Source organism: Nerophis ophidion, linkage group LG05 (assembly GCF_033978795.1).
Source record: "Nerophis ophidion isolate RoL-2023_Sa linkage group LG05, RoL_Noph_v1.0, whole genome shotgun sequence".
NCBI classification, from domain to species: Eukaryota; Metazoa; Chordata; class Actinopteri; order Syngnathiformes; family Syngnathidae; genus Nerophis; species Nerophis ophidion.
In genome coordinates this window covers 50,424,778-50,439,251 of record NC_084615.1, presented here as the reverse complement: position 1 = coordinate 50,439,251, position 14,474 = coordinate 50,424,778, and the positions used below count along the sequence as shown (strand labels likewise).

At 43.8% G+C, this 14,474-nt stretch overlaps 2 protein-coding genes across 3 annotated transcripts in view; one reads left to right on the top strand and one right to left on the bottom strand.

The window, feature by feature from the left end:
- The first annotated feature begins 1,822 nt into the window (after positions 1-1,822).
- LOC133553309 (beta-taxilin-like) lies at positions 1,823-10,248 on the top strand. 2 transcript variants are annotated; one of them, XM_061901367.1, is made up of 11 exons: positions 1,823-1,971; positions 2,485-2,680; positions 4,013-4,058; positions 4,216-4,304; positions 4,376-4,504; positions 4,577-4,771; positions 4,856-4,975; positions 5,207-5,281; positions 5,465-5,557; positions 5,625-5,720; positions 9,273-10,248. In XM_061901367.1, the coding sequence occupies exons 2-11, from the start codon at positions 2,498-2,500 to the stop codon at positions 10,044-10,046; spliced, it is 1,800 nt and encodes a 599-aa protein (XP_061757351.1). In that variant the 5' UTR covers positions 1,823-1,971; positions 2,485-2,497; the 3' UTR covers positions 10,047-10,248. The 2 variants fall into 2 exon arrangements, with proteins under 2 accessions (XP_061757351.1, XP_061757350.1); XM_061901366.1 differs by lacking the exon at positions 5,207-5,281 and adding an exon at positions 5,097-5,171 and having other exon boundaries at positions 1,841-1,971.
- Positions 10,249-10,943: 695 nt separating this feature from the next.
- Positions 10,944-14,474, bottom strand: part of slc35d3 (solute carrier family 35 member D3) — a 40,084-nt gene continuing 36,553 nt past the window's right edge. The window contains exons 3-4 of the mRNA XM_061901364.1: positions 12,752-12,909; positions 10,944-12,685 (exon numbers count right to left, since the gene is read on the bottom strand). Coding sequence (XP_061757348.1) covers positions 12,008-12,685; positions 12,752-12,909 — 836 coding nt within the window. The 3' untranslated portion in view covers positions 10,944-12,007. The remainder of the gene's footprint in view (positions 12,686-12,751; positions 12,910-14,474) is intronic.

The following is a 14,474-nucleotide window of genomic DNA, read 5'->3' as shown; positions in this document are numbered from 1 at the left end:
AGATACAGTTTTGACACTACACTTGTTTTACAGATTGTTTTAACCCTGGATATGCGCTTTTGAAATGATCCGTGTTCGTGTGGACATGGCCACAGTCTTAGTAGATCACTTTCAACACACCCACTAATTATACACATAGTTTGTACACACTATTTAGTACTTGTTATTAGAACAACCCCTTTATGTATGACAGGAATGTCAAACATACAGGCCCCAAGCCGGAACATGGTTGAATTCGGCCCGCGGGATGAGCTTGCAAAGTGTAAAATTGAGCTGCATTATTAAACTACTCTGACATGATGTAAAGTGAAATTATATGAAATTGTGTGATGTATTATGCTGTAAGTGTGTTCATGTTCGAAATAAACTAAAAGAAAGAAAGAAAGAAAGGAAGAACAAAATAAATTAAATAAACTGCTGTTGTAAATGTGTCCACTGGGTGTCGCAATAGCAATTATGTTACGCGAGCAAATAGTTTATACCAAGTATACAGAGCATGAGGTATACTTTAAAGCGGGGCAAAGACTCCTCCCCCTGGACCCAACCACAAATAAACAATTGGTGACCTCACTCAGCATGCTGCATGAAAATTATTGTATTTTGTACAAATTTAAAGAAAGTAAACAGGGGAAATGACAAATAAGGAAGACGACACATAGAAGCGTTGTTATTTATGGTTTATCTTGCTATTTTGTTCAATCTTAGATAGACTGTGACTTAAAGTTAAATTGCTTTGTAGATGCACTGGGGTGAAGTCTAAGTTCATTGTGTTTTTCGTGGTGTTTTTGAAACTGCACCATTTTGTTCCTCAGAATTTCCAACTAACTTGAAGAGTTTTGCCAAGAGGATTATTGGTGATACGTACATTCTCAGAATGTGATTGATTGATTGAGACCTTTATTAGCAGAGAACATATTCCGTACGATTAACCACTAAATGGTAACACCCGAATAAGTTTTTCGACTTGTTTATTAATTAATCAATTCATGGTAAAAAAAAAAAATTTGGGATTGACGTACATAGGCATGTGCTTGTTCTATTTTGGGCCAAAGTTAAACAAAGGAAACAATCTGAAGTTGTCGTAGTTGTATTTTTAAGTTGATATGCCATGATTTTACCCGCCCGGCCCACGTGGGAATAGACTTTCCTCCATGCCGCCCCTGAACTAAAATGAGTTTGACGCCCCTGACGTCCATCCATCCATCCATTTCCCCCCCTTATTCCCTTTGGGGTCACGGGGGGAGCTGGTGCCTATCTCAGCTACAATCGGGCGGAAGGCGGTGTACACCCTGGACAAGTCGGCACTTCATCGCAGGGCCAACACAGATAGACAGACAACATTCTCACTCATATTCACACACTAGGGCCAATTTAGTGTTGCCAATCAACCTATCCCCAGGTGCATGTCTATGGAAGTGGGAGGAAGCCGGAGTACCCGGAGGGAACCCACGCAGTCACAGGGAGGACATGCAAACTCCACACAGAAAGATCCCGAGCCCGGGATTGAACCCTGACTACTCAGGACTTTCGTATTGTGAGGCAGACGCACTAACCCCTCTTCCACCGTGAAGCTCCGCCACTGATGCATGACATCAATATGTATTTTTCTTTTCAGCTTTGACCTCTGCTAGCCTTTGGGACTGCACCAAAAGATCGGGGCTGGTCTGTGACTCCAGGAAGTATTCTGCGATGAAAATGATGCCCACTTCTTGCGCAGGTACAAAGTTTAAAGCTCAATGCTGCCGACAGGTGGTCGTTAAAGAACATGAAATTTCTTCTTCACCTTTGACCTAAACTCCAAAGACAACAACTTGTTTTTCTCTTTGACCCCACCTGCAAGGCTCTGAGTCGGTGGTGATGTCAGCCTGTGGGCAGAGCATCTATATCTATTTTGGGGGTTCAGCTGTCCTCTTCATCTTCATCTGTCTCCTCTTCCTCCTGTTTGCTTGCGCTCTTCGTCAGCTTGGCCTGGTAAGAAATCTTATTGATTTTATTGATCTTATTCAACTTATTCAGCTTGTGTACTACTCTTTTTGTCATCTCATTTTAAAGCGACTTAAAGACATTTAAAAGTGCATCAAGTCATCAGAAAACTTGAAAGCTCAAACTAGGGTGGCTGTCATCAACAGAGGGCAGAGCCTAAAGTCCTTTTATCAAACTTTTTTCCTTGTGTCTGAGTTTACCAAAGTATTTTGTTACTTTTTTTAAGTAGATGACGAATTTGTGGAAGTGTGTGTGTGTGTGTGCGTGTGTGTGTGTGTGTGTGTGTGTGTGTGTGTGTGTGTGTGTGTGTGTGTGTGTGTGTGTGTGTGTGTGTGTGTGTGTGTGTTTTCCAGCTAAAGTTAAAGTGAGCAAACAGCTGCAGCTGTCGCGTTTCCAAATTTAACTGGTGACTCCTTTTGCCGCCATTTTGGCTTCTACGTGACTGCTACTATGTTAGCATGTTAGCATGACATCAGAAAAGTGCGCTTGTTTGCTCGCCAGCGTACACGGGACGATGGAAACGACGGTGGAAACAGCTGAGCTATTGGCGGCCCCCCAGCCCGAGTTGACGCCAATGTCAGATGATGCCGTCACAAAGGGCGGGGCGGCTACGCCCTCTGATGACTGTGACGCCCCCTCTGATCCCATGGAGGAGTTCAGCAGGCGACTGCAAGAAATCATCAGTGCCAACGCTCAGGTTAGCATGTCGCTCACCGACACGTGTTAGCATCACATGTAAAGCATCACACTCTAGCACCCCATATCTTAGCATCACATGTTAGTATTGTGTGTTAGCATCAATCAATCAATCAAAGTTTATTTATATAGCCACAACGACATCATCGGCTCAGATCCCACACCAGGGCAAGAAAAACTCAACCCAATGGGATACAATGAGAAACCTTGGAGGGGACCGCAGATGTGGGTGACCGGTGCAATGGACGTCGAGTGGATCTAGTTAATAGTGTGAGAGTCCAGTCCATAGTGGGGCCTGCAGGGGATCATCTTCAGTGGAGACAAGTCAGCAGTGCAGAGACGTCCCCAACTGATGCACAGATGAGTGGTTCAACCCCGGGTCCCGACTTTGAACAGCTAGCGCCTCATCTGTGGTCTCTTAATAAATTCTCCATGCAGGAGAGGAGGGCAGAGCAGAGGCGGCAGATCAACTGGTCTAAAAGGGGGCTCTATTTAAAGGCTAGTGTATACACATTAGTTTTAAGATGGGACTTAAATGCTACTCCTGAGGTAGTATCTCTAACTGTTACCGCATTCCAGAGTACTGGAGCCCAAATAGCATCACATTTTTGCATCACATTTGTTCACATCGAGTTTTAGCATCACATCTAGCATGTGTTAGTATCTCATGTTAACATCAGGTGTAGTAGTATTACTTACTTGCCAACCCTCCCGATTTTTCCAGGATACTCCCGAACTTCAGTGCCCCCTCCCGGAGCGACCATTCTCCCGACTTTCTACCGATTTTCACCCGGTTAACAATATTGAGGGCGTGACATAATAGCACTGCCTTTAGCGTCCGCTTTTACTCCACACCAAAAGCATGCCAGCCCAGTCACATGTTGTATGTGGCTACTATGATATGTAACTGAATGCAAAACATACTTGATCAACAGCCATACAGGTCACACTGAGGGTGGCCGTACAAACAACTTTAACACTGTTACAAATATGTGCCACACTGTAAACCTACACCAAACAAGAATGACAAACACATTTCAGAAGAAACATCCGCACCGTAACACAACATAAACACAACAGAACAATTACCCAGAATCCTTTGCAGCATTAACTCTTCCGGGACGCTACAATATACACCCACGCTACCACCGAACCCCGCCCCCACTAACCCAACCCACCCACCCACCCACCCACCCATCTCCTGAATTCGGAGGTCTCCAGGTTGGCATGTATGTAGTATCACATGTTAGCATCACATGTGTTAAAATCACATGATAACGTCACGTGTTAGCATCACATGTGTTTGTAACGTGGCGTTGCTTGCATGTTGTAGGCCGCGGAGGACACGCACGATGGTGACAGCTGTACCGTGGAATCAGGTGAGGTCATGTGACGTGTCATAACAACACAGGAAAGTGATTTGTTCCAGTGTAAAACCATGGCCATTATACAACCTCAACTCCACTGCCAATGTGGTTGTAGTATTTCTCAACCATGTCTTTAAGAAGGCGTCTTCATTAGCGGTTGTCGTTGCAGAGTATTCCGGTGTGGTGGCCAGTCTGAGCGGGGGGGTGTGGTCTCCTGAGGAAAAACTAGAACATTTGATGAGGAAACATGCTGAGCTGGTAACTTTCTACTTCAGTTTAAACATGTCAATGTAGTATTATGTATTATTAATATGTGTGCGTTTGTGTAGTTGCTGTGCAGGCGTGACGATGAGAAAGAACTTCAGGTTCTACGTAACAACGTTGGCGTTCTGCAGGCCGAGCGACAGCAGCTGGAGAAATTGTGCACAGAAGTCCAACATTACTACAATACACTCAGGGTGGAGTACAAACACACACTCTTACACTTGCATCACATAGCATGTTAACACAGCCCCCCCCCCCCCCCACAGGAGGAGGCGCTGCTGCGCTGCAAAGGGGATGAGGAGAAGAGGAAGGAGATGACAAGTCACTTCCAGAAAGTTCTGTGCGACATCCAGGCGCAGATCGAGCAGCACAGCACTCGCAACAGCAAACTCTGGGGCGAGAACGCTAACCTGAGCGACAAACTACACAAACTGCTGGAGCAGTGCGAGCGCAGGGACGAGGTAAAGTGGGCGGGGCTCTTGCCAGGGCCATGAATGTTTTCGCAAATCACCTCAATGTGTGTGTGTGTGTGTGTGTGTGTGCAGAGCCAGCAGAAGATCAATCGCCATCGTGACCTCCAGCAGCAGCTGACCGAAGCCAAGTTGGAGCAGGCCAACGCTCTGCTGGTAGAAGCCCAGGAGAAGCACCAGCGTGAGAAGGAATACGTAAGTGTGCTCCCTGCTACTGCGGAGGCTCCATTACATCTATTTGTCAACGCTGCTCATGACGGCTGTGCTGCTGCTCTGTCTCCTCCCGGTGGTGGGGCTGCGGCGGTGCACGCTGTAGCTGCTTAGCGAGGCGGTAGACAAAACCAGGAAGTGCTTCGCTATGAAGGAGCAGGAGCTGACCATGAAGAAGAAGGTAAACACTTAACGTCTCTCTGCTCTCCTCACTAGTTACTGCACCAGGCGGCTGAGTGGAAGCTGCAGACGCGCACACTCAGCGAGCACGCCGCTATCACGCAAGCGCAGGTGAATACTCACGAGCTCCGCCCTCTGTGCCGACGCCACGCCCCGAAACGTGAAAAGGTTGATGAAATGAACGAGCTCATCAGCCGCGGATGTCACTCACGAACACCAAGAGACATCTTGTCGTACGTTTCAACGTGACCAAGAAGCTTCTAGAAGCTGACACATGCTCTTGTCCTCCTCTAGTTGGCGCTCTACTCCCAAAAGTTTGACGAGTTCCAGAAAACGTTAGCCAAGAGCAACGAGATCTACGCTCGCTTCAAGCAAGAGATGGAGAACGTAGGAGCGCCTTCTATTGCCTGTCCTCCTGTCCTGTCCTTGTTGACGTGCGTGCTTCCTCTCTCAGATGTCTGAGAAGATGAAAACGTTGGAGAAAGAATCCAACGTGTGGAAGTTGAGGTTTGAGAACTGCAACAAAGCTCTGACCGACCTGATTGAAGAGGTCAGTCACATCAACTTCCATTACACAGTAACACAGTATGACCTTAGCACATTAGCCCTGTAGCACCATAACAACTCAACATAAAGCACTTTTGTACCGTAGCACAGTGGTCCCCAACCTATTTGTATCCGCGGACCGGTCAACGCTTAATAATTTGTCCCGCGGGCCGGGGGAGGGTGTCCTTTTTTTTTCTTTTTTTTTTTTCTTCTTGGTCATGAAAAAGGGATGTTTTTGTCACAAAAAGGGGAGTTTTTTGTGGTTTGTGCACTATTTGTAAGTGTATATTGTGTTTTTTATGTTGATTTAATAAAAAATAAATAAATAAATATTTTTTATTTATTTATTTTTTTTATTATAAAAAATTCTTCTGCGGCCCGGTACCAATCGGGCCACGGCCCGGTACCGGGCCACAGCCCGGTGGTTGGGGACCACTGCCGTAGCACATTAGCAGCTTAACACCTTAGCATACTAGTACCGTACCACTGTAGCACATTATGACCTTAGTACAGGGGTCGGGACATTTTTTGGCTGAGAGAACCATGAAAGCCAAATATTTTAAAATGTATTTCCGTGAGAGCCATATAATATTGTTTAACACTGAATACAACTAATTGTGAATTTTTAAGTGAGAGCAACATTTTTAAAGTATAATAAGTCTTTTGTTCTTTTCGATAACATTGTCATTCTAAAGCTAACCAATAATAAATAAAATACTTCTTACCATCAATGCTACTTCTTGAACAGGTGCGGTAGAAAACAGATAGATGAATTAAAATGCAATGCATGCACACACACCTCCACAAATGCGTCCTCTATTTGAAAATAATGTTTTACCGTGGGGCAAAAAAGTATTTAGTCAGCCACCGATTGTGCAAGTTCTCCCACTTAAAATGATGACAGAGGTCTGTAATTTTCATCATAGGTACACTTCAACTGTGAGAGACAGAATGTGAAAAATAAATCCAGTAAATCACATTGTAGGAATTTTAAAGAATTTATTTGTAAATTATGGTGGAAAATAAGTATTTGGTCAACCATTCAAAGCTCTCACTGATGGTAGGAGGTTTTGGCATAAAATTTCACGATACTTGGCCCCATTCATTCTTTCCTTAACACGGATCAATCGTCCTGTCCCCTTAGCAGAAAAACAGCCCCAAAGCATGATGTTTCCATCCCCATGTTTCACAGTAGGTGTGGTGTTCATGGGATGCAACTCAGCATTCTTCTTCCTCCAAACACGACGAGTTGAGTTTATACCACAAAGTTCTATTTTGGTTTCATCTGACCACATGACATACTCCCAATACTCTGCTGAATCATCCATGTATCCATGTTGGTATAAACTCAACTCGTCGTGTTTGGAGGAAGAAGAATACTGAGTCGCATCCCAAGAACACCACACCTACTGTGAAGCATGGGGTGGAAACAGCATGCTTTGGGGCTTTTTTTCTGCTAAGGGGACAGGACGATTGATCCGTGTTAAGGAATGAATGAATGGGGCCATGTATCGTGAGATTTTGAGCCAAAATCTCCTTCCATCAATGAAAGCTTTGAATGGTTGACCAAATACTTATTTTCCACCATAATTTACAAGTACATTCTTTAAAATTCCTACAATGTGAATTCCTGTATTTTTTTTCACATTCTGTCTCTCGCAGTTGAAGTGTACCTATGATGAAAATTATAGACCTCTGTCATCATTTTAGGTGGGAGAACTTGCACAATCGGTGGCTGACTAAATACTTTTTTGCCCCACTGTATATTTTGAACATGATTTTTAACACTGTGGAATTATTCATTACTTATCGTGTTAAGCAATGTCAGCTAAGATTGATCTGAGAGCCAGATGCAGTCATCAAAAGAGCCACATCTGGCTCGAGAGCCATAGGTTCCATACTCTTGCCTTAGTACCTTCGCATCATAGCACTTTAGCACTCTAACACTTTAGCAAATTAGCACCTTAGCACATTTACACCTTGGGAATTGGGGGTTTAATTATCAAAAATGATTCCCGGGCGCGGCCACCGCTGCTGCTCACTGCTCCCCTCACCTCCCAGGGGGTGATCAAGGGTGATGGATCAAATGCAGAGAATAATTTCATCACACCTAGTGTGTGTGTGACAATCATGGGTACTTTAACTTTAACTTAGCAGTTAGCACTTTATCACCTTTACCATAGCATATTAAAACAGTAGCACATTGGTAACTTAGCACTTAAGCACTTTCCTCAATCAAAGTTTATTTATATAGCCCTTAATCTCAAGTGTCTCAAAGGGCTGCACAAGCCACAATGACATCCTCGGCTCAAATCCCACATCAGGGCAAGAATACACCTCCAAAAGTTTGGTAGAGTAGCCAGAAATTGTACTCAAGTATGAGTACTGTTACCTTAGAGATGTATTACTCAAGTAAAAGTAAGGAGTAGTCACCCAAATATTTACTTGAGTAAATGTAAAAAGTATGTTGTGAAAAAACTAATCAAGTACTGAGTAACTGATGAGTAACCTGTTTGTTTAATGATGCAAGTAATGCACAAAAACATAGAAATAGCAATGAACACATTCAGAGCCAGGAATATCTCTTAAGCAACTAAAACAATAATATATATTAAATAATATATATTTGATTTTACACTGTATTGAAAAAAAAAATTAAAATTAATTTTACCTTTGCAACCTTGTTATACTATTGGCTAAGTTTTATATTCATAAATGTAAGTTACTCAGTACCCGACCTGTTTTTTTTGCCTTTAAAAAATATTTAGAACTCTACATTAAAACACTCTACCTCTAAAAAAAAGCTGTGAAAACGATGATGCTGTGTTCCAAATTTAAGTTATTTACTGAGATTGAGTGAGCCTATGGCTTTGCACTTTGTTTATTTTATATATATATATTTTTTGCATTCTATTTTAGTTACTTTGAATTTACAAAACCCTGGCCCTGTTTTGTAAGGTTTTTATACTGTTTTGTACCGTTTTTCTACTTACTTGGGTTATTATTTTCAACTGTTTGTAAATGTTGAAATTTATAAATAAAGGTTTATAAAAATAAAAGTGCAGTTAATCATGTGACCACCTGGCTCTGTTTGATTGGTGAAACGGAGTCAAACGTCACCAGTAACTGCATTTGATTGGTGAAACGCAGGCATGTGATAGATCCTACTTTGAAGGTTTGTCTGACAAACCAAAACAATCAAAGCGTGCATTAACAGATCGATAAAAATCAGTAGCGAGCTGAATGTAGATAAATGGAGCGGGGTAAAAGTAGCGTTTCTTCTCTATAAATATACTCAAGTAAAAGTAAAAGTATGTTGCATTAAAACTACTCCTAAAAGTTCAATTTATTCCAAAAGTTACTCAAGTAGATGTAACGGAGTAAATATAGCGGGTTACTACCCACCTCTGTACACCTCACATAACACACCTTAACCTTAGCACATTAGGATATTAGCACCATAGCACATTAGTGCCTTAGGAGAATCTGTTCTGTGCTTTTGAGACATGCCCTTGTAACACCACTTAATAACGATTTCTGTTCAACGCTGATGCAGAGAGCCGAGAAGGGCAAAGAGTACGAGACGTTTGTCGTAACGATCCACAAGTTGGAGAAGTTGTGTCGTGTCCTTCAGGACGAGAGAAAGGTTCTTTACGCTAAGATCAAAGAGGTCCGTCAAGCTAAAGACGACCCCTCCTCAAAGGACATGACGCTCCACCCGGACGAAGGTGGAGCTACTGTGGTGACGCCCGAGATGGCACTAACAGAGGACATGGAGCGCCTGAGGGCGGAGCAAGCCAAGCTGCAGGAGTTTGCCGATGCTTTGATGGCGTCTCACGGCGCCAACCGAGAAGACAAAGACGAGGACTTGGACCCCAACCAAGACCTTGTGGCCTCTGCCTTCACGCTGTTCAGCAGCAAAGGTCAACACCAAGACCATGAACAGACGTCTGAAGAGACCCCACCACTACCAGAACCACAAGGAGATCTACAAACTAAACCAGAAACAGACATGGATGCAAAACCAGAAATAGAAACAAAACCAGAATCAGAAATGAAACCAGAAACAGCAGGAGAACCACAATCTGAACCAGGAGTCAACATAGAAGCAATATCAGAACCACAAATTATACCAGAGTCTGAATCAAAACCAGAACCAGAGGCGGTTCACAATGAAACTCCTGAGGTCAAAGTGGTAACCAAGACTGATAACCTAAAGCAGACGGTTGAAGCTGAAGCCCTGCCCACCTCTGAGGCCACGCCCCCTGCAGCGAGGCCCTCCAAAAAAGAAGCCAAGAAGAAGAAGAAGAAGACTGGCAGGAACCTTTAAACACGCATGTCTGTGTGCTCCCGTGTCACCTGTGTGTTGTCCCTGCAATGTGCTCAAATGTCCACTAGAGGACAGTGTTTCCACACAGAGAACACGGCAATGCAGTAACTACTGAGACACGAGAGGAAAGAAAAAAAACTCGTTTGAAGTGATTTTTTTTGTTTTCCAAAAACTATACTTTGAATAAACAATAAAAACTTAATTATTTGACTTTTCATTTGGAGTCACGTCGCACATGTACAATATTATCATCGTCATCATCAAACATACAGCATTACACCATACTTGAATCTTTGTAATATTGTTTGTTATTATATATATATATATATATATATATATATATATATATATATATATATATATATATATATATATATATATATGTATATATATTTATATATACATATATATTTTTAATAATTATAATTATTATTAAATACAAAATAAGATTTTTACATAAATAAATAACTTTCCAGTTTCATAAATGTAATATTATTGAGAATAATGGACACAAGTAAGCTTCTAGAGGTGTGTGTGTGTGTGTGTGCGTGTGTGTGTGTGTGTGTGTGTGTGTGTGTGTGTGTGTGCGTGCGTGCGTGCGTGCGTGTGTGTACGTGCGTGCGTGTGACAGAAAGGTGTTTCTCGACAATCAAGAGGAAGAAGGTGGTTGTGTGCTCCAGGTCAGGTCAGAGGTCATCATCATGCTGGAATGGGGTGTGCTGCAGCGTGAATGACGAGGTAAACGCCGCCTGTCCTCTCACAGCCGCCATTAAACCTAAAATGGTGCCATTACGTGAGTGAAGTGCACGTGGAGGCGCTGCAGCAGTTAAGTGCTGAGTCAGCGTGCTCACACACTCTCACACACAGTTTAAAGAAGTGAGGTGAACATTTCGGTTTTTGGTACTTTTGGATTTATTTTATCCTTCAACATGCTGCACACACACACACACATATAAATACATGTACACACACACGAACACGTATTTATAAACACACACACACACACACAAGCGCGATTGCTGCTGGTGACGTCTAAGAATAGGTCTCATATTAATATTAGGATGTTATATTTCTTCCCATTGAAATAATTTGCTTTTGTCAAAGTGTCAATCATTGAATGTGTTTTTTTTTTTTTAGCCAATCATCAAGTGTCATATTTTGTCCCAGCGAGTCTTTGTCTCGCAAGTAGAGTAAAAGGAGTCGCTTTTTCCTTTTTCCTGAAGTGATCCAGGAGAACTTTCTGCTAGTCATTATCACCTCCTCACTGCGTCCCAGTGAAGCGTGTCTCGTTTCTCAGGGACATGCGGCGTTTCTTGCAGCGTTAAATGAGGAGGGGGGATCAATAGTAGTCAATATGAAGACTTCTATGTTGTCATTTGTTTGTGATGTGACGCCTGAGGCCAGGAGAGTGCGCCGCTTACAGGAGGCCACGCAAACAAGATTTGTTTTTAACATGTTTTACGTGTCGACGTCTGTTAGCGCGCTAGATGCTAACACGCTTTCTGACATTCGTCGAGGACGGCCACAAAAACTCATCTTCTTCATTCTTCGCCGCTGACTGCGGTGGCCTGTTGCCTCGAGGGCGGTGGGGCTGTCCAAATCAGACGCCTTTTGACGTCAAACTGCTTCCTGTCAACGTCAAAATAAAAGTTCCTGAGCTGAACTTTGTGGTTCTATTGAACACGCATGCGAAAATGTGCTGATTCTGAGCTCGGCTAACTTTTGAAAGATAAGCATCACGGGACCACATCAAACATACAAACAAACAATGGTACAAAGGTACTAGCATCTTCATGGCTAGCGCATGCTAACAAGGGTTTCTGATTTGGCTGTCTTAGTTACTGCCTGGTTATTATTTATCATCATGCTACATGTAGGTTAGCGTGTCGCTAACACGAGGCGCATGTGTTAGCAGTGCTAATGCTAACTTCAAAGGAGGTGTGTCGTGGCCCCGCCCGCCCTCAGGGACTCTGCTGCTCCATGTTGGCAATGAGGGTGTTCTTCTTGAAGAACGTCAGGCTTGTGAGAGAGCGCCACACGCCGACGAAGTTGCTTGCCGTCCTACCGGGGGTGGCGTCCCCCTTGTGAAGGTGTTCCCTCTGCATCTCCACAACTTCCTCTTCCGTCATGACGCCCCCTCCTCCATCTCCCAGGGCGACCCCCGGCGCCCAGTCCGGTGGCGCTCCCTCGCCCTCCGGGTTCTCGACGTTAGGATCGTGTCCCTCAGTGTGGAGCGCGGGCGTCTGTTGCTGCAGGTCAGCAGCAGGGGGCAACGCGTCCTTTCCGTCGCCTTCCAGGTCCTCGTAGGCGCTCTTCTTCTTGGTCTCAACAAACTTGACCACGCAGTACGTGATGGAGCCCACTGTGTTGACCACGACCCCGCCCACAAACAGGGCGGTGGGCGCGACGTCATTGAAGGCCAGCATGCCCACTGTGATGGTGGCGATGCTCTTGACCACGCCCACAAAGCTGGTGGTGACGGCAGAGTTGATGTAGGTGCAGTGGTAGGTGGTGAAGTTCATGGCGCAGCCGATGACCACGCTGAAGAAGAAGATGGTGGCCACGCGGGTGTCGCTCCAGCCGTCGTACGACCACATGTTGATCACGTCCGTGGAAATGAGGCCGCACAGGAGCAGCACCTGCACACACAGGAAGTCAGCGGTCAGGAGGGGCACAAGATCGGCGGCGGTGTATGTGCGCCTTACGGGAGTGGCCATGATGGCGATGGCATACTGTGCCGTTAGCGGTCCATGCTCGCTGTCTGCGCTGGTCTTCTGGATCACAACCAGGTAGGAGGCATGGATGATGACTGCCAGAACACCTGTCACATAACCGAATGGGTCGCCGCTCAGGTCTCCTGCTCCTGATGATCCAAGGGCAAACTCCATTAGGAATTTAACAACAACCTATACACCCTAAAACTACATCTTGTGCATGATGACAGCACACAGGTGAAGATGTCACTCAGGTGATGATGTCATACAGGTGATTTTGCCCCACAGGTGACGATGCAGCCAGAACACTGCTAGTAAGATTTGGTATTGGAAGAAAAAAAAATTGACATTGTAGAAAAAGTTGTAAAGGCACCGAAACAGGTTTTGGCAACAAAACATTGAAAAAATACAATGTTTTTGGTGGATGTTTTGGATGTCGATATTGATATTTTTGTACACTTTTATTGTTTTTGTGTGTTTCAAAGGCTTTGATGATTGCTTCTCTTTTTTACGCTTTAGTTTCTTTTTTTTTTTTTACAGCATCAAAAGTTCACTCAGAAGCAGTTTTACTGGATTTGGTCATGCAAGTAAAACAATTTCAAAGGACAGATTTTTCAATAAATTTATAAAAAAATATAATTATATTGTATTATATATACACAGTCAAGAAAATAAGTATTTGAACACCCTGCTATTTTGCAAGTTCTCCCACTTAGAATTAATGGAAGTGTCTGAAATTTTCATGGTAGGTGCATATCCACTGTATGAAAGATAACCTAAACAGAAAAATCAAGAAATCACAATATATGATTTTTTTAACAATTTATTAGTGTGATACAGCTGAAAATAAGTATTGGAACACCTGTCCATCAGCTAGAATTGTGACCCTCAAAGACCTGTTAGTCCGCCTTTAAAAGTCCTCCTACACTCCACTGTATTATCCTAAATCAGATGCACCTGTGTGAGATCGTTAGCTGCATAAAGACAACTGTACACCCCATACAATCAGTAAGACCCAAACATTCAACATGGCTAAGAGCAAAGAGCTTTCCAAAGACACCAGAGAGAAAATTGTACAATTCCACAAGGATGGAAAGAGCTCTGGAGAAATTGCCAAGCAGCTTGGTGAAAAAAGGTCCACTGTTGGAACAATCATTAGAAAATGGAAGAAGCTAAACATGATGGTCAATCTCAATTGGAGTGGAGCCCCATGCAAGATATCACCTCGTGGGGTCTCAATGATGCTAAGAAAGGAGAGGAACCAGCCCAGGACTACACGGCAGGACTTGGTCAATGACCTAAAATGAGCTGGGACCACTGTTTCCATGGTCACTGTTGGTAATACACTAAGACGACATGGTTTGAAATCGTACACGGCACGGAAGGTTCCCCTGCTTAAACCAGCACATGTTAAGGCCCGTCTTAACTCTGCCAATGACCATTTGGATGATCCAGAGGAGTCATGGGAGAAAGTTTTGTGGACAGATGAGACCAAAATTGATCTTATTGGTTATAATTCCACTATGCGTGTTTGGAGGAAGAAGCATGATGCGTACCATCCGAAGAACACCATATCTACTGTGAAGCATGGGGGTGGTAGCATCATGCTTTGGGGGTGTTTTTCTGCTCATGGGACAGGACGACTGTACTGTATTAAGGAGAGGATGACTGCAGCCATGTATTGTGAGATTTTGGCCAAAAACCTCCTTCCCTC